Source organism: Xylocopa sonorina, chromosome 16, assembly GCF_050948175.1.
Source record: "Xylocopa sonorina isolate GNS202 chromosome 16, iyXylSono1_principal, whole genome shotgun sequence".
NCBI lineage: Eukaryota > Metazoa > Arthropoda > Insecta > Hymenoptera > Apidae > Xylocopa > Xylocopa sonorina.
In genome coordinates this window covers 1955550-1983217 of record NC_135208.1, presented here as the reverse complement: position 1 = coordinate 1983217, position 27668 = coordinate 1955550, and the positions used below count along the sequence as shown (strand labels likewise).

At 27.0% G+C, this 27668-nt stretch overlaps 1 protein-coding gene across 2 annotated transcripts in view; it reads right to left on the bottom strand.

The window, feature by feature from the left end:
* Gprk1 (G protein-coupled receptor kinase 1) overlaps positions 1–27668 on the bottom strand; it is a 72044-nt gene that overhangs the window by 14446 nt on the left and 29930 nt on the right. Inside the window, exons 2-4 of one of the 2 annotated variants that reach the window (XM_076907401.1) lie at positions 13684–13760; positions 6541–6614; positions 4185–4286 (exon numbers count right to left, since the gene is read on the bottom strand). In XM_076907401.1, coding sequence (XP_076763516.1) covers positions 4185–4286; positions 6541–6614; positions 13684–13760 — 253 coding nt within the window. Of the gene's footprint in view, positions 1–4184; positions 4287–6540; positions 6615–13683; positions 13761–27668 lie in introns of those variants that run through there. The other variant, XM_076907402.1, reaches the window with a different exon arrangement.

The following is a 27668-nucleotide window of genomic DNA, read 5'->3' as shown; positions in this document are numbered from 1 at the left end:
GTATTACAAGAGCTTGAATTCTTCGAGGAACGACTGAAAAAGCATTGAAGATCATTTTTCTGATGTCCGCCATTGAAAAGGAAGCTGGAGCCATTCAGCCAGCGCGTGAATATTTGAAAAAGGAGCCAGAATAGGTCTTTTTGTGAGTTTTAGCCAATGTTTTCAGAAGCAGCACTATTTCTGCGCCTTTCACTGGTTTTCACCTAATTTTAGCCTCGCCTTTAATCGCCTGCTGCCCGCAATTTCCTCTCTGGCCATTTAAACAGTCGTTTCCTTGTAAACGAGAACCTTCCATTTATGATAAAAATTCCACGCTTGGAGAAGAGTTTGTCGAGGACCAAGGATTGCCAAAATCTGTACGAGGGATTTTAAAGCCTTCGAAGCTTCTGAGTTCTCTGAATTCTCTGAGTTTTTGAAGCTTGTGAGATTTTTTTCCGAGTTTTTTAAGCTCTTTGAAGCATTGAAGGTTCTGAGATCTCAAAAAGTTTCTGTTTTATAAACTTTCAAAGCTTTGGAAGCTTCTGAGTTCTCAAAGTTTTGGAAATTGTTGAGTTTTCTGAGTTTTCAAAGCTTTGGAGGCTTCGAAGTTCTCAAAGCTTTGGAAGTTTTTAAGTTTTCTGAGTTTTCAAAGATTTGGAGGCTTCGTAGTTCTCAAAACTTTGGAAATTTCAGGGTTTTCTGAGTTTTCAAAGATTTGGAGGCTTCGTAGTTCTCAAAACTTTGGAAATTTCAGGGTTTTCTGAGTTTTCAAAGCTTTGGAAGCTTCAGAGTTCTAAATGTTTTGGAAGTTTTTAAGTTCTCTGAGTTTTCAAAGCTTTGGAAGTTTCTGAGCCCTCAAAGTTTTGAAAATTTCTGAGTTTTCAAAGCTTTGGAAGCTTCAGAGATCTGAAAGTTTTGGAAATATTTGAGTTTTCTGAGTTTTCAAAGCTTTGGAGGCTTCTGAGTTCTCAAAACTTTGGAAATTTCAGGGTTTACTGAGTTTTCAAAGCTTTGGAAGCTGCTGAGTTCTCAAAGTTTTGGAAATTTTTGAGTTTTCTGAGTTTTTAAAGCTTTGAAAACTTCAGAGTTCTAAATGTTTTGGAAGTTTTTAAGTTCTCTGAGTTTTCAAAGCTTTGGAAGTTTCTGAGCCCTCAAAGTTTTGAAAATTTCTGAGTTTTCAAAGCTTTGGAAGCTTCAGAGATCTGAAAGTTTTGGAAATATTTGAGTTTTCTGAGTTTTCAAAGCTTTGGAGGCTTCTGAGTTCTCAAAACTTTGGAAATTTCAGGGTTTTCTGAGTTTTCAAAGCTTTGGAAGCTGCTGAGTTCTCAAAGTTTTGGAAATTTTTGAGTTTTCTGAGTTTTTAAAGCTTTGAAAACTTCAGAGTTCTAAATGTTTTGGAAGTTTTTAAGTTCTCTGAGTTTTCAAAGCTTTGGAAGTTTCTGAGCCCTCAAAGTTTTGAAAATTTCTGAGTTTTCAAAGCTTTGGAAGCTTCAGAGATCTGAAAGTTTTGGAAATATTTGAGTTTTCTGAGTTTTCAAAGCTTTGGAGGCTTCTGAGTTCTCAAAACTTTGGAAATTTCAGGGTTTTCTGAGTTTTCAAAGCTTTGGAAGCTGCTGAGTTCTCAAAGTTTTGGAAATTTTTGAGTTTTCTGAGTTTTCAAAGCTTTGAAAACTTCAGAATTCTCAAAGTTTTGAAAATTTTTAAGTTTTCTGAGTTTTCAAAGCTTTGGAAGCTTCAGAGTTCTAAATGTTTTGGAAGTTTTTAAGTTTACTGAGTTTTCAAAGCTTTGGAAGTTTCTGAGCCCTCAAAGTTTTGAAAATTTCTGAGTTTTCAAAGCTTTGGAAGCTTCAGAGATCTGAAAGTTTTGGAAATATTTGAGTTTTCTGAGTTTTCAAAGCTTTGGAGGCTTCTGAGTTCTCAAAACTTTGGAAATTTCAGGGTTTACTGAGTTTTCAAAGCTTTGGAAGCTGCTGAGTTCTCAAAGTTTTGGAAATTTTTGAGTTTTCTGAGTTTTCAAAGCTTTGAAAACTTCAGAATTCTCAAAGTTTTGAAAATTTTTAAGTTTTCTGAGTTTTCAAAGCTTTGGAAGCTTCAGAGTTCTAAATGTTTTGGAAGTTTTTAAGTTTACTGAGTTTTCAAAGCTTTGGAAGTTTCTGAGCCCTCAAAGTTTTGAAAATTTCTGAGTTTTCAAAGCTTTGGAAGCTTCAGAGATCTGAAAGTTTTGGAAATATTTGAGTTTTCTGAGTTTTCAAAGCTTTGGAGGCTTCTGAGTTCTCAAAACTTTGGAAATTTCAGGGTTTACTGAGTTTTCAAAGCTTTGGAAGCTGCTGAGTTCTCAAAGTTTTGGAAATTTTTAAGTTTTCTAGGTTTTCAAAGCTTTGGAAGTTTCTGAATTTACTGAGTTTTCAACGTTTTGGAAGCTTCTGAGTCCTCAAAGCTTTGGAAGTTTTTAAGTTTTCTGAGTTTTCAAAACTTTGGAAGTTTCTGAGTCCTCAAAGCTTTGGAAGTTTTTAAGTTATTAAGTTTTTGAGAACTCAGAATCTTTCAAAGCTTTGAAAACTCAGTAAGCTCAGAAACTTCCAAAGCTTTGAGAACTCAGAAGTTTCCAAAGCTTTGAGAACTTAGAAACTTGCAAAGCTTTGAAAACTCAGAAACTTCCAAAGCTTACAAAACTCAGAAAACTCAGAAGTTTCCAAAGCGTTGAAAACTTAGAAGCTTTGAGGACTCAGAAACTTCCAAAGCTTCGAAAGCTCAGAAAACTTGAAAAACTTAGTAGCGCATTCAAAGTTTTAATGACACAGGGAACTTTGAAACTTTAAAAGCTTTAAAAACTCAGAAAACTTAAAAAACTCAGAAACTTCAAAAGCCTTGAACCACTGATACAACATACGATACAAATGCGTAGCATGTCTATATTTGCTTCCACAGCTTCCTGAACTGATATAATTAATTAAAACACCGGAAGGTCGCCAATTTAAGCAATTTAGCGTTATTAACACCAAACGAAATAACATTTGCTACTTGGTACGCAGTTGTAAAATGTTGTTTCCGTTGGATTATTTACCTAGTCGAGGTAGAAGCAGAATTGAGTCTTGCGTAGGAAAATGGAATGTTGCAAAAGAACTTATCAGTCCTCCAGCTGAAGAAAAACACATGCGGACACTTTGCGTAGCCATTTTTCTTAAGAAGAGTTTTCTAAGTTTTCAAAGCTTTTGAAGTTTCTGAGTTTTTAAAGCTTTGAATATATTAATAATTATGACCTTAGATTTTCTATGAGCTGCCTTCGCTTCTCTTCTAAGTCCTTAATTAAAGCATATCGAACAAATTTCATAGTCCAATAGTCTTAAAATGTACTTCTGCGGAGAATTTTCAAATTACGATGAAGTATTTTATATACAGAGTGTTCTAGAAGGATTTATCTGGCCGTACGGTCTTAACAATGTTCTCTGGTTAAGTTTAGCAGTATAAATAAACATATCTGTTAGTTTTAATGGATAAAATTAATTAATTTCTTGAAGAGGAACTGATCAATTGTTTCTCTTATTCTATTGGTTCGAGTGGGCCACCAACTAAGAGATTTGGAAGAAAAATATGTGTAAACACTTTGCGTAGCCATTTTTCGTAAGTTGAGGACCCTAGATTTTCTATAGAGTGTCTTTGTTTCTCTTTTAAGTCTTTAATTAAAGTATATCGAACAAATTTTACAGCCCAATAGTCTCAAAATGTCCTTTTGTGGAGAAGTTTCAAATCACGATAAAGTATATACAGAGTGTTCTTAAGTTAAATTAGTTTTTGTAAATGTTCTGATGGATACGCCACGAATTGGTGTTCGCTTTGTAATATCTTGCGTATTTAAGCTTCCACCTTTACGCAGTATGCAATGGAAGTTCTGAACAATTAGAAAAAAAACTATCTTGCATATTTAAGTTCAGCTTTGCGCTAACATTATTAGCTATTTCAATTTCAATTAACGATTTTATTTAATGCTTGAAAGCTACGATGGACCAAACTTTCTTCGCACTAAATTACCATCTCATATCTCCCAATTCTTAATTATTTTTTATACTTTACATTTAACTATATATATTTCATAATTAATATAACTGTATATATTTTACAATTATTTATTTATTTATTTAAATAAGAATGGACTTCTCTTCTTTAAAAATGGACTTAAACCACTTACAAAACCATCGAATACTCACATGAGAGAGGGCCAGCATCTCCTTCATGATGAAATTATCGTAAATCTCTCTGGCAAGCTTTTTCCTTTCCTCAGGACATTCGAGCTTCTCGTACGCCTTTATCTAAAACGCATAAATAACAAATACTTCATCAATTATCTCTCCAACACGCCATTACGAATATTCAAACCCTTCGCGCTCGAAAAATGGCGTCCAACGCAGCGACTTGAATTTTCATTGACCAATTCCTCACTTCAGGGCCAACAAAAATAAACTATATTAACAAAATTCGATAGAACGAATGAGAATTTAATTATAAACTGCCAAAAAAGCAATTGTAAGTACATTTATAAAGTAATTATATTAAGAAGACTGAGGACCAAAGAAATGTATTAGAATTCAAGATGGCTACCTTGAGTTTAAGTTCGATGAAAATTAAAAAAATAAAAGGAAATATTATAATACAAATTCCTTGCTCCAGAGCCAACAAAAATAAGCTAAATTAGTAAAATTCTATCGAGCGACAATGAATTTAGTTAAAAACTGCCAAAAAACAATTGTAAGTACATTTATAAAGTAATTATATTAAGAAGACTGAGGACCAAAGAAATGTATTAGAATTCAAGATGGCTACCTTGAGTTTAAGTTCGATGAAAATTAAAAAAATAAAAGGAAATATTATAATACAAATTCCTTGCTCCAGAGCCAACAAAAATAAACTAAATTAATAAAATTCTGTCGAGCGACAATGAATTTAGTTAAAAACTGCCAAAAAACAATTGTAAGTACATTTATAAAGTAATTATATTAAGAAGACTGAGGACCAAAGAAATGTATTAGAATTCAAGATGGCTACCTTGAGTTCAAGTTCGATGAAAATTAAAAAAATAAAAGGAAATATTATAATACAAATTCCTTGCTCCAGAGCCAACAAAAATAAGCTAAATTAATAAAATTCTATCGAGCGACTATGAATTTAATTAAAAACTGCCAAAAAACAATTGTAAGTACATTTATAAAGTAATTATATTAAGAAGACTGAGGACCAAAGAAATGTATTAGAATTCAAGATGGCTACCTTGAGTTTAAGTTCGATGAAAATTAAAAAAATAAAAGGAAATATTATAATACAAATTCCTTGCTCCAGAGCCAACAAAAATAAGCTAAATTAATAAAATTCTATCGAGCGACAATGAATTTAGTTAAAAACTGCCAAAAAACAATTGTAAGTACATTTATAAAGTAATTATATTAAGAAGACTGAGGACCAAAGAAATGTATTAGAATTCAAGATGGCTACCTTGAGTTTAAGTTCGATGAAAATTAAAAAAATAAAAGGAAATATTATAATACAAATTCCTTGCTCCAGAGCCAACAAAAATAAACTAAATTAATAAAATTCTGTCGAGCGACAATGAATTTAGTTAAAAACTGCCAAAAAACAATTGTAAGTACATTTATAAAGTAATTATATTAAGAAGACTGAGGACCAAAGAAATGTATTAGAATTCAAGATGGCTACCTTGAGTTTAAGTTCGATGAAAATTAAAAAAATAAAAGGAAATATTATAATACAAATTTCTTACTCCAGAGCCAACAAAAATAAGCTAAATTAATAAAATTCTATCGAGCGACAATGAATTTAGTTAAAAACTGCCAAAAAACAATTGTAAGTACATTTATAAAGTAATTGTATCAAGAAAACTGAGGACCAAAGAAATGTATTAGAATTCAAGATGGCTACCTTGAGTTTAAGTTCGATGAAAATTAAAAAAATAAAAGGAAATATTATAATACAAATTCCTTGCTCCAGAGCCAACAAAAATAAACTAAATTAATAAAATTCTGTCGAGCGACAATGAATTTAGTTAAAAACTGCCAAAAAACAATTGTAAGTACATTTATAAAGTAATTATATTAAGAAGACTGAGGACCAAAGAAATGTATTAGAATTCAAGATGGCTACCTTGAGTTTAAGTTCGATGAAAATTAAAAAAATAAAAGGAAATATTATAATACAAATTCCTTGCTCCAGAGCCAACAAAAATAAGCTAAATTAATAAAATTCTATCGAGCGACAATGAATTTAGTTAAAAACTGCCAAAAAACAATTGTAAGTACATTTATAAAGTAATTATATTAAGAAGACTGAGGACCAAAGAAATGCGCCAAAATTTAAGATGGCTACCTTGCGAAGAAAACACTGCAATACAATGTTTTTGCGAGTTTATTTGCTTATATTTCATAAGATATTTTTTTACAGAGTCGCCAGTTGGTTCGAAAAAGAAAATAGTCGAGCGTGAAGGATAAAAATGCGATTTTTCCATTAAAAGCATACTGAAAAAGATAAATAAATACTGAAAAATTAGATACAAACCTCTTCGTAAAACCTAAGTTGCGGAATTGGCTCCTCCGCCACATTCTCGCAGTAGTCTTTGAATAACAGGTAACCTGCAATCACAAGGCAAAAAAGGATGTTACTGGTTAATTATTAGTATTTATTACTATATTATAAATATAATATTTATTACTATTATTATATTATTATATTACTATACGGTATTCATTACTATTGGGTTGTTCGTTTAAAGTAATTTCGTTTTTTATCAACAGACGAAGTAATTGTACTTTTTCATAGTCAACATCACACTTAAGCCGCGCAATCATTATATATTTTTACACATGTTACAGCGAGGCTTGTTTTTGCTGCTCGAAGATAGTATACTGAACAATTTAAAACAGGAAGATAATAATATACTGGAAGATATAAAGCCAGAAAATAATGCACTGGAAGATTTAACACAAGAATACAATGTACTGGAAGATACAAAGCTAGAAGATAATATACTGGAAGATATAAAGCTAGAAGGTAATGCACTGGAAGATAAAAAATCAAGAAGATAATATATTGAAAAGTTTCAAACAAGAAAATAATATACTGGAAGATGTAAAGCTAAAACATAACATACTGGAAGATATAAAGCAAAAAGATAGTATACTAGAGGATATAAAGCTAGAAGAGAATATACTGGAAGATATAAAGCTAGAGAATAGTACACTGGAAGATACAAAAGATATAAAGCAAGAAGGTAACGTACTGGAAGATATAAAGCTAGAAAATAATGCACTGGAAGATTTAACACAAGAATACAATGTACTGGAAGATACAAAGCTAGAAGATAATATACTGGAAGATATAAAGCTAGAAGGTAATGCACTGGAAGATAAAAAATCAAGAAGATAATATATTGAAAAGTTTCAAACAAGAAAATAATATACTGGAAGATGTAAAGCTAAAACATAACATACTGGAAGATATAAAGCAAAAAGATAGTATACTAGAGGATATAAAGCTAGAAGAGAATATACTGGAAGATATAAAGCTAGAGAATAGTACACTGGAAGATACAAAAGATATAAAGCAAGAAGGTAACGTACTGGAAGATATAAAGCTAGAAAATAATGCACTGGAAGATTTAACACAAGAATACAATGTACTGGAAGATATAAAGCTAGAAGATAATATACTGGAAGATATAAAGCTAGAAGACAATGTACTAAATGATACAAAAGAAGAAGATAATATATTGAAGAACATAAAGCCTGAAGACAATATGCTGGAAGATTTTAAACAAGAAGATAATATACTGGAAAATATAAAGCCAGAAGATAATATACTGGAAAATATAAAGCCAGAAGATAATATACTGGAGGATATAAAGCAAGAAAATAATATACAGGAAGATATAAAGCTAGAAGATAATACACTGGAAGATATAAAACAAGAATACAATATACTGGAAGATATAAAGCTAGAAGATAATATACTGGAAGATATAAAGCTAGAAAACAATGTACTGAACGATACAAAAAAAGAAGATAATATATTGAAGAACATAAAGCTAGAAGACAATATGCTGGAAGATATAAAGCTAGAAAATAATACACTGGAAGATTTTAAACAAGAAGATAATATACTGGAAAATATAAAGCCAGAAGATAATATACTGGAGGATATAAAGTAAGAAAATAATATACAGGAAGATATAAAGCTAGAAGATAATACACTGGAAGATATAAAACAAGAATACAATATACTGGAAGATATAAAGCTAGAAGAGAATATACTGGAAGATATAAAGCTAGAAGATAATATACTGGAAGATATAAAGCTAGAAAACAATGTACTGAACGATACAAAAGAAGAAGATAATATATTGAAGAACATAAAGCTAGAAAACAATATGCTGGAAGATATAAAGCTAGAGGACAATACATATACTGGAAGATACCGAAGAAGAAGATAATGTACTGGAGAACATAAAGTAAGAAGATACTACACTGAAAAATTTAAAGCGAGGAGATAATTTACTGGATACAGATATAAAGCTAGAAAATAATACACTGGAAGATTTAAAACAAGAAGATATAAAGGTAGAAGATAATATACTAGAAGATATAAAAGAAAAATACAATATACTGGAAGATATAAAAGAAAAATACAATATACTGGAAGATATAAAGCTAGAAGATAACATAGCGGAAGATATAAAGCTAAAAGAGAATATACAGGAAGATACAAAGCTAGAAAATAATACACTAGAAGATTTTAAACAAGAAGATAATATATTGAAAAATTTCAAACAAGAAAATAATATACTGAAAGATACAAAAGATATAAAGCAAGAAGATAATACATAGAAAAATTTAAAACAATAAAATAATACACTACAAGATATAAAACAAAAAAATACACTATCAGAAGTATTATCAAACATATTAAGCCTCCATCTTAACGCATAGAATATAACATTAAGTCCATCTAACTTCCGATCCCCCTTAATTCTCCCTAACTCTATTAATCAAACTATCTATCTTTTTACAGCTATCCTGATAGAATAAAAATCCTTAGTGGATAAAATTAATTAGTTTCTTGGAGAAGAACTGATCAACTGTTTCTCTTGTCCTATCGGTTCGAGTGGGCCACCAACTGCGAGATTGGAAGAAAAATATGCGTAGACACATTGCGTAGCCATTTTTCTTAAGTTAGAGGACTCTAGATTTTCTATAGAGTGTCATCGCTTCTCTTCTAAGCCCTTAATTAAAGTATATCGAACAGATTTCATATAGAATAATCTGAAAATGCTTTCGTTGAGAATTTTCAAATCGCAATGAAGTACATACAGAATGGTCCTAAAAAATGTATACACAGTTTACATGATTCTAACTTCAGTTCTTGTTTACTTAAAATTAACATTCAAATTGCAGAGGAATCTATGTAAATGTTACCACAAATGTTGAACGTTATTAAGTTCTGGTTAATATACTGTTGATAATAGTAGGCTATTCATTCAGAAAATTAAAGAAACGTTTTATTTAGCGTTGTGGAGCATTCTTGGTCGATTGTGGTTTTCAATTCTTCCGGTGACCTCTGTTTTCAATCATAAATATTCTTCTCAGGATGTACCTGATTTGCTACATTCTCACTTCTTCCAATAACATTTTTAAACAAATTTTGTTTTTCCAGAAGTTAATCTTGGTCCATTTATTATTTTCTAATAATCATACCCTGAAAAGGAAGAACAGTTAGAAAGCTATTTAAGTTACCAAACAGTGTATACACTTCTTTGGGACACCTTTTATATAAATACTGCATTAATTTTAAATTGTAGTTTATACGGAAAGCATCACGGCAATCATAATTAACAGAGAAGTTATTAAACAATTATCGAAAGCAAGAATAGTAAAAATTTAATCGCATCTTAAACATTTTTCCTATACTTTCTATCATATTAAGAACAAAATTAATTTATTCGTATACGTTACAATAAACAATTATTACATTATAAGTTGAATTTAATGTTACCAGCAGGAAATACCTTCCTTATCGACACTGGCTCGTTATAAGGCCAACATTATAAAGTGTTCTAGTCGCTTTCTATCGATTGTAAGACAGCCTCAAATTGATATACTTATTTCAGTAAGATTTTAATTAATTATTATAAAATATTTGTCAAAAATTTGTATACAGTGTGTTCATAATAATCTGTAGAATAATTGAAAGAGCTATGTTTAATAAATATTTTATTCAGTATTTTGAACCATTCTTGGTCAATTGTGGCCTTCAATTTTTCCAGCGTCCTCTGTTTTCAACCGTAGATTTTATTTTTAAGATATTCATGATATGAAACCCTCTACGATATTGTCTTTGTACTTTCGCTACAGTTTCGCTTCTTCCAATAACATTTTTAAACAAATTTTCTTTTTCTAAAAGTTAATCTTGGTCCGTTTATTATTTTTAATTAATTATGCCCCGAAAAGGAGGAACAATTAGAAAGTTATTTAAGTTTCTAAACAGTTAAAAAGTTAAACTAAAGAATTAGAAAATTATTTAAATTACTAAACAGTGTGTACATATCATCGAGGCACCTTTTAATATGAATATTGCGTTAATCTTAAATTGTAGTTTATACAGAAAACCTACAGTAATTATAATTAACAGAGCAGTTAGTAAAAAATGGTCGAAAGCAAGAATAATAAAAATTTAATCGCATCCTAAACATTTTCCCTATACTTTCTATTATATTGGTAACAAAATTAATTTATTCTTATACGTTACAGTAAACAATTATCGCACTACAAGCTAAAGTTATTCTCAACGCGTAGAATATAACATTAATCAATATAACTCTATCTTTTTACAGATATTCCGATAGAATAAAAGTCCTCGCAGAAAAGGCAGGAACACAAGTTGCCTTCGCTGAAGAGGAGGCCACTCTATTTTCTAATTAGAGAAATGTGAGACGAGTGTGAGGGAAGCTGAAGGACTCTAACCGAGCACCGTCCGAAGGCACTTCAAGTCCAAGCAACAAAGGGCAATTAGAAAGCCTGCTCGTACAATGTAACGCGTATGAAAGGCTTCATTTTCGTTCCTCTCGTCAATATTAAAAAAGTAGCAATGCACAGAGCTGCGACTTCTCGCACGAACGCGTCCTTTGTAAGTCCAGCTGTTCTGTTACAGCGGAAGCCTTTTTTTTGTCTTCTAGTTTCCAACTTCTAGAATGAGAAACGCGTTACTAATTGATGAGAAATCTAGAGAAATGATGGAACAGAGTACGTTGAAGTTTGATCTGAAATTTTAACGTCCAAAGTTTAGTAATTCTCGAGATATTGATCAAAATAGTTGGTACGATACGCAGTATTTATAAGGCATTCATTTTGTATCGATTGTTACAGTTGTTATAAATTATTTGGCGAATTATGCTTGCTCTTCAGTATTGTAGAAACAAGTATAAAATACTATTCGTGTATTGAAGTAATCAAGTAACTGAAACAAGTATAAAATAATAGAAACGAGTATAAAATACTATTTACGTATCCAAGTAATCAAGTAACTGAGTATTTAAGTATACTAGAAACAAATATCGCTTAATATACAAGTATATTAGTCTGTAGTTGACTAAATATGCGAGTATTCCAGTAATTTATTATTGTTTTTGTAAATATTCTGGTGACTGCGCCATGAATTGATGCTGCGATACTTGGATACTATAGTGTGTATTATAGTGTAATTTACTCAAAATAGAGTTAAACTTATCATATTTCAGTTTACACATCTTAAAACCCTCTCAACATCCTTTACAAAATCATAATTAATATCATTATCACAATTTATATCTTCTTTTGCAATTTAATGAAAACTATGATTTCGATGAATGAAAATAAGCACAATCTGTGTTCGTTTAATTAGTGCACAGCTCAACGAGTGTCACAGAATTGATTTTCAATTTCTCTTTGCGCCCAAGTGGCTATCGTTGGCCAGCTATAATTACCAGCGTAAGGCGTTCTTTTTTTACTGGCGAACTATGCTTAAACGAACAAGAAATAATCTGTGCGACAAAAGGATAAAAGACTAACTAGTAGAATCGATTTTTCTTCCTTTTCTAGCTTCTATCTTAAATATATTATGACAAAATGTTTAATTAATTCAACGTTTCAGCGATTCTTAATACTTTTTGGAGCTCAGACGCATTTAAAGCCTCGATTAAGCAACAATATACCCATAAATAAATTAAAAGGCAGCGAATAAGCCTACTGAACATGAAATCTACTGAGCAGAGTCTTCGAAGAACTTCTGCTACAATTTTAAACTCATTTTCTTCGTTATATATTAAATATTTCTATAAATTGTACTTTATGTAGCATTAAGCAAGATATTTGCTATCGTGCACTTAATTATGTGTCTAAGACACTTTTTTGGGTAGATTATATTTTATATATTGTTTAACGTAGGCTGCGAATGCAATACGAGTCACAGTTTTTAATTATTTCTAATATTCTGCGGAAGAAATGTTTCTAGCGAAAATTAGTCAGCGTTTGGAATGTTTCTTGTAAATTTGTTCAAATACAAGTCGCTGTCTTGTCAAATACTGATTAAATTTTGTCGAAAGAGTCACTCTTTCCTTATTTTAATGGAAACGCTTGAAAAATAGCTTGAATAATATTTCTAAAAAATATTTATATATTTTTTAGAAGTTTGTTGAAGTTCGAATCACTCGCAATGATTAAATATTCTTCGAAGAATCATTCTTTCTTCATTTTACTAAAAACGCTTGAAAAATAAGAGCAATAGAAATATTTTTTAGACGTTTCTTGAAGTACGAATCACTCGCAATGATTAAATATTCTTCGAAGAATCATTCTTTCTTCATTTTACTAAAAACGCTTCAAAAATAAGTTCAATTTGGACCGATACAAATATTTCTTTGAAATACAAATCAATAGCATAGCAAATATTCTTCGAAGAATCATTTCTTCTCTACGATTTACTCCAAATGCTTGAAAAAGAGATTAATATTACAGAATACAAATTGTACAAGCATTTTATCTTCCGTAGTACAAAGTTACACTCAAACGATAGCATCTGAGACTAAAAAACAATTTCTACATCTTCTGCGTAAATTAAAATCCTTCTGTTTCGCATCGCTTGCTTGAAACGATGCCCAAAAGCATTTAACTATTTTTCTTCTACGCAGAAGTTCTTTATCTATGAATTACAACAGAAATTAAAGCTATTAAAGTCTAGCAGAGTATCAAACGCTACTGAATTTCAAAAAGATGTCTCAACGATCGACCAAAAACTGAAGAAACACTTTCAGAAAGCGCAGCAACTGATTAAACAGCTTTACAATATTTCTATCGCTCATTTTGCAATTAACATGAGTTCTTTAAATATACAAGAGACTCTATTAATTAAATTAACTTCATTCGACTTGTATTTCCTCCGTTTAATGCATTACTGCTTCATCGATTGAATTTAACTCGATACGATTGATTTTTCTCTTCAAACTTGCTCGATTTGCATTTAACTCGATACGATTGGCTTTCGCTCTTCAAATCTGCTCGACAAAGGTCTCTTCTGAATCGCTGACCTGTTAATTCGAATCAACAACTGCGAACAAGAGTGCGAACAAGCTTCGACTTAGTTAATCGAGAATAATTACTGGTAAAAGTTGCTCACCGAACATTTGATTGAATATTTTATCGAAGTTAACTTCCTTCTTCTTTTCCAGATATTTGTGCATTACGCTTCTCACACTGCAACAGAAAAAGAAGTGCGCGAGTGTAACGATTAGGTTCCAACATTGAGGCAGCCGTCTGATCGCATTAACATTAATTAGAATTAATATTTGTGCAACGATGGGCCAAAACAGAGATATAATTCATCAGCGATGGGTATTTCTCTTAAAATAAAGTCGTACGCATCATGCTTGAGGGTATTAATTGCTGTTTAATATTATAAATTGTTTAGAGATTGTTTATAAGCAATGATAATTAAATGAAACGTAAAATTGTATTGTAAGAACTGTTTTTAATTGATATAATGCATAATTGTGTACTACAATAATTTATAATACTTTTGTTTAATGGTATACTATAATATTTAATTGTTTTTCAGCATTTTTGTGGTGGACGCAGTCATTTGTTTATTAGTAGCTGCTTTCGAGAGCAGTTGTAAGTCCATTTTTTTCTTCAGAAGCAAATTTAAGTCCATGTTTTTTAGAGAAATTGAAAAATTGGGGCAAAAATGTATTTTTGATACGATAAATTTCTTATGATTTATTATGCAATAGTAATTAATGAAAGTTTGAAGGAAGAAAAGGGTTTTTGTAGCTACAAATGGACTTAAATCATTATTAACTATTAATAGTGAAAGCAGAAGCAAATTTAAGTCCATATTTTAGAGGAGTTGTTGAAAAATATTGACAAAAGTTAATTTTTAATACTATAAACTTGTGAAAATTTGATTATGCAATAATAATTAATAAAACTGTAAAAGAAGTAAATCGTTTTTGTAGCTACAAATGAACTTATATCACTTTCAATAACAAATAATCAAAGCAGGAGCAAATTTAAGTCCATGTTTTTATAGAAGTTGAAAAATATTAGCAAAAATTAATTTTTAACACTATAAATTGGTTAAACTTTATTCTACAATAATAATTGGTAAAATTGTTGAAGAAGAAAAGGATTTTTGAAGCTACAAGTGGACTTATACCACTTTCACTAATAAATAATGAAAGCAGAAGCAAATTTAAGTCCACATTTTTGGAGAAGTTGAAAAACATTAGCAAAAATTCATTTTTAACACCATAAACCTATTCAATGCTATTAAATGATAATAATTAGTAAAATTGTAGAAGAAGAAAAGTATTTTTGTAGCTACAAATGGACTTATAACACTTCCAATAAAAAACAATCGCAGTAGAAGCAAATTTAAGTCCACATTTTTTCAGAAATTACCTTCTCTAAAAATAAAGAAATTATTTTAAATTCTAATATCGAACAGCAACAATTTTACGCTAAACTAAACAACAAATCTGATGGCAAAACCTAAAAACCATCCACAAAATTATATCACTTCCAATAATAAAGGAATCCAGTAATAAACAATCTTAACAGAAGCAAATTTAAGTCCATAATTTTTCAAAAAGTAATCTTCTCTAAAAATAAGGAAATTATTCTAAATCCTAAAATCCTAAAACCTAAGAACCAGCAAATTGAAGTCCATATTTTTCCAGAAATTACCTTCTCTAAAAATAAAGAAATTATTCTAACTCCTAAAATCCTAAAACCTAAGAACCAGCAAATTGAAGTCCATATTTTTCCAGAAATTACCTTCTCTAAAAATAAAGAAATTATTCTAACTCCTAAAATCCTAAAATCTAAAAACTATCCACGAAATTATAGCACTTGCAATAATAAAGAAACCCAATAATAAACAATCTTAACAGAAATAGATTTAAGTCCATAATTTTGTGAAAAGTGATCTCTAAAAGTAAAGAAATTATTCTAAATCCTAAAATCCCAAAACCTAAGAACCAACCATCCACAAAATTATAGCATTTCCAATAATAAAGAAATCCAATAATAAAATATTTCTGAAGCAAATTGAAGTCCATATCTTTCCAGAAATTACCTTTTCCAAAAATAAAGAAATCATTCTAAATTCTATAATAATAAAGAAATCCAATAACAAACAATCTCAACAGAAGCAAATTTAAGTCCATACATTTTTCAAAAAGTAATCTTCTCTAAGAATAAAGAAATTATTTTAAATTGAAAGAACCATCCACAAAATTATAGCACTTGCAATAATAAAGAAATCTAATAACAAATAATCTCAACAGAAGCAAATTTAAGTCCATACATTTCTCAAAAAGTAATCTCCTCTAAGAATAAAGAAATTATTTTAAATTGAAAGAACCATCCACAAAATTATAGCACTTGCAATAATAAAGAAATCTAATAACAAATAATCTCAACAGAAGCAAATTTAAGTCCATACATTTTTCAAAAAGTAATCTTCTCTAAGAATAAAGAAATTATTTTAAATTGAAAGAACCATCCACAAAATTATAGCACTTGCAATAATAAAGAAATCCAATAACAAATAATCTCAACAGAAGCAAATTTAAGTCCATACATTTTTCAAAAAGTAATCTTCTCTAAGAATAAAGAAATTATTTTAAATTGAAAGAAATTATTTTAAATTGTAAGAACCATCCACAAAATTATAGCACTTGCAATAATAAAGAAATCTAATAACAAATAATCTCAACAGAAGCAAATTTAAGTCCATACATTTTTCAAAAAGTAATCTCCTCTAAAAGTAAAGATAATATTCTAAATTGAAAGAGCCATCGAATAAAATTGGATAAGAAAACGAAGAAGAAAAAAAGAGTTGTGGAAGTTTAAAACAGTTTCTGATTTAGATAATGCACCGGATAGGAGGAACAAAAGAGTGATCAATCCTTGGAGCGGTACGAGATCAAGTAGACATCTTCTTTGGAAGAAAAAGAAGGCTCTCTATAGACAGACAAACTTATTTGCCGATTGGATCACGGCAGAGTAGCGACACGATACCAAAACAAGAGCTCTTTCATTCCTTTAAAACCTATCTACACGCTAGTATTGTTCGTGGTTTATTTATTTTTACTTGTTTTGGTCCTAAATTGGTGCTAAATAATTATTGTGGCTATAATATTATTATGATTTATTAATTTCTACTGGTTTTAGTCCTAAATTTGTCTTTTCTTGCTAGCTTAAGCGAGTTTCCACTAGTTTTAGTCTTAAATTAGTGGTTAATAATTATGGTTTCTTAATTTCTACTGGTTTTAGTCCTAAATTAGTGGTAAATAATTATGGTTTACTCATTTCTACTGGTTTTAGTCCTAAATTGGTGCTAAATAATTATTATGGTTTCTTAATTTTTACTGGTTTTAGTCCTAAATTAGTCTATTCTTGCTAGCTTAAGCGAATTTCCACTAGTTTTAGTCCTAAATTAGTGGTTAATAATTATGGTTTCTTAATTTCTACTGGTTTTAGTCCTAAATTAGTCTTTTCTAGCTAGTAAATAGTTTTAGTCCTAAATTAGTGGTAAATAATTATGGTTTACTCATTTCTACTGGTTTTAGTCCTAAATTGGTGCTAAATAATTATTATGGTTTCTTAATTTCTACTGGTTTAAGTCCTAAATTAGTATTTTCTAGCTAGTAGATGGAGTTTCCACTGGTTTTAGTTCTAAATTAGTGGATAATAATTGTTATCGTTATAAATAATTATGGTTTATCAATTTCTACTGGTTTTAGTCCAAAACTAGTGGTCATATATTATTATGGTTTCTTAATTTTTACTGGTTTTAGTCCTAAATTAGTCTTTTCTTGATAGCTTGAGGGAGTTTCCACTGGTTTTAGTCCTAAATTAGTGGTTAATAATTATGGTTTCTTAATTTCTACTGGTTTTAGTCCTAAATTAGTCTTTTCTAGCTAGTAAATAGTTTTAGTCCTAAATTAGTGGTAAATAATTATTATGGTTTCTTAATTTTTACTGGTTTTAGTCCTAAATTAGTCTTTTCTTGATAGCTTGAGGGAGTTTCCACTAGTTTTAGTCCTAAATTAGTGGTTAATAATTATAGTTTCTTAATTTCTACTGGTTTTAGTCCAAAACTAGTGGTCATATATTATTATGGTTTCTTAATTTCTACTGGTTTTAGTCCTAAATTAGTCTTTTCTAGCTAGTAAATAGTTTTAGTCCTAAATTAGTGGTAAATAATTATGGTTTACTCATTTCTACTGGTTTTAGTCCTAAATTGGTGCTAAATAATTAGTATGGTTTCTTAATTTCTACTGGTTTTAGTCCAAAATTAGTCTTTTACAGCTAGTAGATGGAATTTCCACTGGTTTTAGTTCTAAATTAGTGGATAATAATTGTTATCGTTATAAATAATTATGGTTTATCAATTTCTACTGGTTTTAGTCCTAAATTAGTGGTTAATAATTATTATGATTTCTTAATTTCTACTGGTTTTAGTCCTAAATTGGTGGTTAATAATTATTATGGTTATATATTATTATGGTTTCTTAATTTCTACTGATTTTAGTCCTAAATTGGTGGTAAATAATTATTATGGTTTCTTAATTTTTACTGGTTTTAGTCCTAAATTAGTGGTAAATAATTATTATGGTTTCTTAATTTTTACTGGTTTTAGTCCTAAATTAGTGGTAAATAATTATTATGGTTATAAATAATAATGGTTTCTTAATTTCTACTGGTTTTAATCCTAAATTAATCTTTTGTAGCTGGCAGATGGGGTTTGCGAAGGGACCTATGCTTTTATTTTGGCCAACTACTGTTTTCAGTATCTTAGAAATAAGTACCAACTAATATTTAAGTAGCTAAGTATTTAATAATGTAGAAATAAGATATTTGTCTGCAGTATCTTAGAAATAAGCATTAACTAATTAATATTCAATTAGTCAAGTATCTAAATATCCTAGAAACAAGATATTAGTCCTTAGTATCCTAGAAACAAGGATTAACTAATTAAATATCCAACTAGCCAAATGTCTAAGTATTCTACAAACAAGATATTAGTTTCCAGTATCCTAGAAGTAAGTACCAACTAATATCCAAGCGGTCAACTTTCAAAGTATTCGAAGTAACTTAGTAGCTAAGTATATGAATATTCTAAAAACAAGATATTTGTCTTTGGCATTACAGAAGCATGTATCGACTATAGTATCCAAGTATTCCAGTAATCTAGTATCTAAGTACCAAAGTATACTAGAAACGAGGATCAACTAGTATCCAAGTAACCAATTATTTAAGTTCCTAAGTATCCTGTAAAACAAAATATCCAAGTAGTCAATTTTCTAATTACACTAGCAGTAAGATACCTATCTCTAGTATCCTAGAAACAAGTACTAATTAATATAATATATTACTGAAGCAAGGTATTACTTGTCGTCGGTATCCTAAACACATGTACCAACTATAATATCCAAGTATCTCATTATTTAAGTATCCCAGAAACAAGGTATTTGTATACAATGTCAATATATAATTTTTACAAATTATAAATATATATTGTAAAAATTATAATTTAGTTATATATGTACTGGGTGGGACAGTAATTATTAGCACCTCAGATATCTTCGCAGCTATAAGTTTCACAGAAATATTTGCTGTAAAGAAATGTTGCCATTTTATTTTCTTTACAACAAATATTCTTTATTATTCTAATCTTTATTTCTTTATTCAATTTCTTTATTATTCTAATCTTTATTCCTTTATTAATTTCTGTGTTATTCTAATCTTTATTTCTTCATTAAATTTCTTTATTATTCTAATCTTTATTTCTTTATTAATTTCTGTGTTATTCTAATCTTTATTTCTTCATTAAATTTCTTTATTATTCTAATCTTTATTTCTTTATTACAATTCTTTATTATTCTAATCTGTATTTCTTCATTAAATTTTTTTATTATTCTTTATTATTAAATTTCTTTATTTAATTAGATTTTTTACATTTCTAATACTGCCTTAAATTTATTTAAATTGTTAAATTCCATTGTTATTTGTTAATAAAAATTGTTAGACAAAATTAAGCAACGCGATAGTTAATTGAAAAGAAGTTTTCTTCATTAAAAATTAGATTTTTACATTTGCCTTAAAATTATTTAAATTGTTAAATTATGTTATTGTTTGTCAGTAAAAATTATTATGTAAAATCAAGAGACGATACAATTAACTGAGAAAATATTTTCTTTATTAAAATTAGATCTTCTAATTAAGTTTATTTGAATAGTTAAATTATGTTATTATTTGTCAGTAAAAATTATTAAATAAAATCAAACAACGTTATAATTAACTGAGAAAATATTTTCTTTATTAAAATTAGATCTTCTAACTAAGTTTATTTGAATAGTTAAATTATGTTATTATTTGTCAGTAAAAATTATTAAATAAAATCAAACAACGTTATAATTAATTGGGAAGATATTTTCTTTACTAAAATTAGATTTTCTAATTCAATTTATTTGAATAGTTGCTATTATTTAGTTAATAAAAATTGTTAGACAAAATCAAGCAACGCAATGGTTAATTGAGAAGAAACTTTCTTATCAAGGACCACCGCAGAGGTTTTAAGTTCTTTTTTTTATTCCTCCTGTTAGAGGGATCTACGTGTGCAAACAAACGTTTGTAAACTCTATTATCATTTATAAAACGGGCTATTTAAATTTTAATGTAGACACTCAGGGTAAACAGTAGTAAAGTTTTACGATGTGTGCACACCAAATGAGAAAGAAGATTGTAAGATTGTGTTATACCAGTGGTCTTCATTTTGTCTGTAACACGTAACGATGGAAACATCCTGTTTATAATTGTGTTGGAGCTTTTATTTCCATGTATATTGATTTTTACAATTTTGTTTTATTAGATTTTAATTTTATATTAATTCAAATCCTATTTTATAAGAAGATTTTATTTTTATGTGGATTAAAATTCTATTTTGTAAGATTTTATTTTTATATTGATCAAAATTCTATTTTATAAGAAGAAGAAGAAGAAAAAGAAGAAGAAGAATTATTTTACAAGATTTATTTTACAAGATCTTTGTTTTATAAGAAGAAAATTTTATTTTTATGTGGATTAAAATTCTATTTTATAAGAAGAAGAAGAAGAAGAAGAAGAAGAAGAATTATTTTACAAGATTTATTTTACAAGATCTTTGTTTTATAAGAAGAAAATTTTATTTTTCCATTGATTCAAATTCTATCTTATTAGATTTTATTTTTATATTGATCAAAATTCTATTTTATAAGAAGAAGAAGAAGAAGATAAATTTTATAAGAATTATTTTGCAAGATTTTTATTTTATAAGAAGATTTTATTTTTATGTGACTTAAAATTCTATTTTGCAAGATTTTATTTTTATATTAATTCAAATTCTATTTTAGAAGAAGAAGAAGAAGAAGAAGAATTATTTTAGAAGATTTATTTTACAAGATCTTTGTTTTATAAGAAGAAAATTTTATTTTTCTATTGATTCAAATACTATTTTATAAGATTTTATTTTTATACTAATGAAAATTCTATTTTATAAGATTATTCCTATAGTAATTAAAATTTTATCTTATTAGATTTTATTTTTATATTGATCAAAATTCTATTTTATAAGAAGAAGAAGAAGAAGATAAATTTTATAAGAATTATTTTGCAAGATTTTTATTTTATAAGAAGATATTATTTTTATATTGATTAAAATTCCATTTTGTTAGATTTTATTTGTATGTTGATTAATAATCTACTTTGTAAGATTTTATTTTTCCATTGATTAAAATTAAAAGATGACGTAGAAATTTTTGTTTTTTTTTTTTAATGTGGCTCGAGTTCATCCACAATAATTTTAGTAAAATAAATTGCAATTTTCAAATGGAAAATTAATTGAAAGAAGCTGTAAAATATTTAAAGAGTTCCTAGTAAAATATTAATGAAACACTAATAAATATTAGTAATTAATAATAGTTAAAAATATTAATAAAAGTTTCTGGTTAAATATTAATGAGATATTAATAAATATTAGTAAATAATAGTAGTTGAAAATAATACTAATAATAGTTAAAATTATTAGTAAAATATTAATAAAAGTTTCTGGTTAAATATTAATGAGATATTAATAAATATTAGTAAATAATAGTAGTTGAAAATAATACTAATAATAGTTAAAATTATTAGTAAAATATTAATAAAAGTTTCTGGTTAAATATTAATGAGATATTAATAAATATTAGTAAATGATAATACTTAAAAATAATAAAAATGGTAATTGAAAATATTAATGAAATATTAATAAATATTATGTAAATATTACAAATAATAGTTAAAAATATTAGTAAAATATTAATAAAAGAATGATATTCTTGAAAAATGGAACAAGTCTACTCTTGATAATAAAATATACATTCATAAATATCTTAAAAGTAAAAGTTTGATTAATGAAAAAAAAACGAGGGTATCATATTTTTAATAAAAATACACTTTTCTCATTAAAAATTAACAAACGTTTCTTTCATAAAAATCATATAAAAATTAAAAAACAAACTATCATTATATTTATATTTTTTCATTTATTATAACTGAAAACTTGAATTTATTTTGCAGTTCTTAAAGAAGAGAACATCGAACTTAAAGTGAGCCACTAATGAGAAAAATTTATAAATTTAAAACTTGAAATATATAAATTTTTCTCATCAGTGGTTCACTTCAAGTTCGATGTTCTTTTTTTTTAAGAACTGCAAAATAAATTCAAGTTTTCAGTTATAATAAATGAAAAAATATAAATATAATGATAGTTTATTTTTTAATTTTTATATGATTGTTATGAGAGAAACGTTTGTTCATTTTTAATAAGAAAATTATGTTTTTACTTAGAATATGATATCCTCGTTTTATTTTCATTAATCAAACCTTTAAATTTTCCTTTTAACTTTTAATTTTACCCTTTTAATTTTTTAGCTTTTATTTTAATTTTTATATGATTGTTATGAAAGAAACGTTTGTTAATTTTTAATGAAAAAAGTGTGTTTTTATTAAAAACATGACATCCTCGTTTTTTATCATTAATCAAACTTTTACTTTTAAGATATTTATGTATGTATATTTTCTTATCAAGAGTAGAGTTACTCCATCTATATTATTTAAATTTATAATATTTAAAATATACAATATTTTAAGCAGTACTTAAAATCAATCAAGTTACAGCATAAAACAATGAAGAATTTACTTTTTCAAACGAAGAAGAGTTAATTAAAATAGCAACAAACAAGCAGAGAATATGTGAAAAATAACGAAGAAGAACAAATCCAGATATTTCATCTCCAACGAGCATCTTGGTTAACTCGAATAAATTCCCTCGAGCAACCAATGAAGATTATCCACTTAGATTATTTTCTTGCCGTCTTTGCAGCAGGCAAAGCGGTCGTTTCAATTGATTCGAATTCCGCCATTGCAACTACCTATTTTCTGCTATAAATATAATTCGTTAAAAACTTCAGACATTAAGGTATTTAACACAAATTCAATCCTTACATTAAATATCTTAACTTGAAGATTGAACTTACTTAAATTAAATATCTTAGCTTAGTGATTAAAAGTTAAGCATCTTACTTAAGTTACATCAGTTTATCTAAAAAATTATATAAATATTTGTATAACTGCTATTATATTTTCAATTATAAATATTTATTTTATTTTATATTTTAAAAATATAATATTATTTTTTACTTCAAAAATTAAACATTTATATAAAATAAAACAAATATTTATAATAGTATTGTATAAATATTAATATAATTTTCACATTACAATTTTAACATTCACTCATTATTTTAACTTTTTTTACAATATTATAATTTATATAATACAAATACTATTATATTAAAAACACTCTGATTACTTCCAAATTTATTCGTCTTTAGTGGCCAAAAAAAAAATTATATTTTCAATTATAAATATTTATTTTATTTTATATTTGTAAAATATAATATTATTTTTTATTTCAAAAATTAAACATTTATATAAAATAAAATAATTTAAAATAAAACAATTATTTATAATAGTATTGTATAAATATTAATATAATTTTCACATTACAATTTTAGCAATCACTCATTATTTTAACTTTTATTACAATATTATAATTTATATTACACAAATACTCCAATTTCTTCCAAATTTATTCGCCTTTCGTGGCCAAAAAAAAAAATTATATTTTCAATTATAAATATTTATTTTATTTTATATTTGTAAAATATAATATTATTTTTTACTTCAAAAATGAAATCAACTTTTATATAAAATAAAATAATTTAAAATAAAACAATTATTTATAATAGTATTATATAAATATTAATATAATTTTCATTATTTTAACTTTTTTTACAATATTATAATTTATATAACACAAATGCTCCGATTTCTTCCAAATTAATTCGTTTTTAGTGGCCCAAAAAAAAGGAAAAAAATGGCAATAACTTCGCATCGACGTTATTATCGTCGTAGAAACCATTTCGCCATCAATCATAGTCAAGTTAATAGATTATGCTTAATTAGAAACGGAACTTTAGCATAGATTAGATTGCAAGTCGTATTTGCATAGATTAATATATTTCTGGCAAGGTTAATGCGAAAATTTCGAAGGCTGACAAAAATTTTGATGCCTCTGTCAATTCTTTTCACTCAAAAAGAACAAACAACAATATTATTAATTCTTATTATTAGTTTTTGTTTCAGAATTAAAAAGAAACAAAACTATTTTTTTAAATAAAAAGACAAACCAATTAAAACCAATCAAAGAAGAATTAACAAAACCAATTGAAGAGAGACGAACTTATATAAAATGAAAATTTATTCAGAGACTTGATAAAAATCCTGTTTTTAAATATGTTTATGTTTATTTAAGCGTGACACGCATAAATTATTTTTTATTTACACGTCAGAATCGACACTGCGAGAGCTACAGTGCTTCTGTTTCGCATTTACGCAATGCAGGAAATTGTTTTCGATTTTTATTAAAATGACAACAATTCTTAAGTGAATAATATGTGTTTTATTTTTTCTAAGAATGAACTTGAGCTACTTGAAAAATAAAAATAAAAATTTGTAGCATTTTATTAACCAGCTGAATAAAAATTAAAAGATAACGTTGAATTCTCTATATAAATTATAAAACCTCTATTTAAATCAATTTTTACTTACACTTATAAGCTTTAATAATGGCAAATCTGATCTCTAATGTAATTAAAATACTCTTACAAAATACAGCAATAATTTTCTTCAAGAAAATTAACAAAAACTTTACAAAAATGGCCCCTAGCACTGAACCTAGTGTTTAAATTAACCAAAACTTAATTATACTAAGCAAGAGGACACCATATCTTCTCTTCAGCGTCCTTACTTGTCTCTACAACTTCTTTAGCGCCAGAACATCCTTTCAAAGGACATCAAAACAATATAAAGACCTTTCTTGTTACAAAATTCCATCGACGCTTTATCTGATTTCCAACTTTGACTTGAAAATATATCTGTTATTATTTATAATATATTACATATTATATATAATCTGATTAGCGTCAAAACATCCTTTCGAAGGACCTCAAAATAATTAAGACCTTGCTTGTAACAAAACACCATCGACGCTTTATCTGATTTCCAACTGTTGCATTAATTCAGCATGTAAATATATATAAAAAAAAAATGAATGTTGTATTATGCCATTTTTTCTTACTTGAAAGGACCCCAAATTTTCCATAGAGTGTTCTTATAATTTGTATAGCTTTCAAATTGTAAAGACAATCTCTAAAGCCTAGTAATAAATGTATTTAGTTGAATAGAGTATTGGAGAATTGAAATTGAACTTAAATTTAATATTATGTTATTAAAGTAAGTTCAATTTAACATTAAGTTACTAATGTTATTTAAATTTAATATTAAATTTAAGCTGTTTAAAATTAAATTTAAATGACTTAGATTTAAAAGTTATAAGTCACAAAGTTTTATTTAAATTTACTATTAAATTTAAATAACTTAGATTTAAAGTTATAAGTCACAAAGTATTTAATATTAAGTTTAAATAACTTAGATTTAAATGTTATAAGTCACAAAGTTTTACTTAAATTTACTATTATATTTAAATAACTTAGGTTTGAAACTTATAAGTCACAAAGTTTCATTTAAATTTAAATAAACCTTAAATTAAATATTAAATCAGTGAAACTTAAATTTAAATTTAAATTTAAATACATTTCCATCGCCCATATCAAATACCAATTTTAATTCGAAAAAATCTATTCATCGAAGGTCTGTGAAAGCGAAGAAGGATCGATCGGAGATTTCGACGAGCACAAAGCAGCAGCGGAGGTCTAAATCGGTCGATTGTCTTATCAGAGCGGCGCAAGTAGACGAACATTATTAAAGTTATTTAAATTTAGCATTAAATTGAAGTTATTCAAATTATACAATCGTTAAGATATTTAACCTAAATTCAATCTTGACGACATTTAACTTAAGTAAGTTCAAACTTCATGTTAAGACATTTAATTTAAATAAATTCAATCTTTAAGTTGAAATACTAAACTTAAGTATATTCAATTTTTGCTAAATTCAATTTTAAGTAAAATTACAAAACTTAAATAAGTTTAAGCTTGAGGCAAGGATGCTAAACTTAAGTAAGTTCAATTTTTATGTTAAGATATTTAATTTAAATAAATTCAATCTTTAAGTAAAGATTATTTTCTTATTAAGTAAAGATTAACTTCAACGTTTAAGCTAAGATATTTAAGTTAAGTAAGTTCAATCTATAAGATAAGATACTTAACTTAAATAAGTTTAGTCTTCACATAAAAATACTAAATTGGTGTAAGTTCAATCTGTAAGATATTTAATTTAAATAAGTTCAATCTATATGTTAAGATATTTAATTTAAATAAGTTCAAGCTTTAAGCAAAAATGCTAAACTTAAGTAAGTTCAAGCTTTAAGCAGAAATGCTAAACCTCAGTTCAATTGTTATGTTAAGATATTTAATTTAAATAAATTCAATCTTTAAGTAAAGATTAACTTCAATATTTAAGCTAAGATATTTAAGTAATAAGATACTTAACTTAAATAAATTTAGTCTTTAAGTTAAAATACTAAACTTAAGTATATTCAATTTTTAGTACATTCAATTTTAAGTGAAATTACTAAACTTAAGTAAGTTCAAGCTTTAAGCAAAGATGTTAAACTTAAGTAAGTTGAAGCTTTAGGCAAAGATGCTAAACTTAAGTTCAAGCTTGAAGCAAAAATGTTAAACTTAAGTAAGTTCGATTCTTATATTAAAATATTTAATTTAAATAAATGCAATCTTTAAGCAATGGTTAACTTCAATCTACAAGATAAGACTTAACTGAAATAAGTTTAGTCTTCGCATAGAAATACTAAATTTGAGTAAGTTCAATCTGTAAGATATTTAACTTAAGTAAGTTCAATCTTTATGTTAAGATATTTAATTTAAATAAATTCAATCTTTAAGTAATGGTTGACTTCAATCTACAAGATAAAAATACTAAATTGGAGTAAGTTCAATCTGTAAGATATTTAACTTAAATAAGTTCAATCTTTACGTTAAGACACTAAACTTAAATAAATTCAGTTTTTAAGTTAAAATACTAAACTTAAGTATATTCAATTTTTAGTACAATCAATTTTAAGTAAAATTACTAAACTTTAATAAGTTCAAGCTTGAGGCAAAAATGCTAAACTGAAGTAAGTTCGATTCTTATATTAAAATATTTAATTTAAATAAATGCAATCTTTAAGTAATGGTTAACTTCAATCTACAAGATAAAAATACTAAATTGTAGTAATTTCAATCTGTAAGATATTTAACTTAAGTAAGTTCAATCTTTATGTTAAGATATTTAATTTAAATAAATTCAATCTTTAAGTAAAGGTTAACTTCAACGTTTAAGCTAAGATATTTAAGTTAAGTAAGTTCAATCTACAAGATAAGATACTTAACTTAAATAAGTTTAGTCTTCACATAAAAATACTAAATTTGAGTAAGTTCAATCTGTAAGATATATAACTTAAGTAAGTTCAATCTTTATGTTAAGATATTTAAT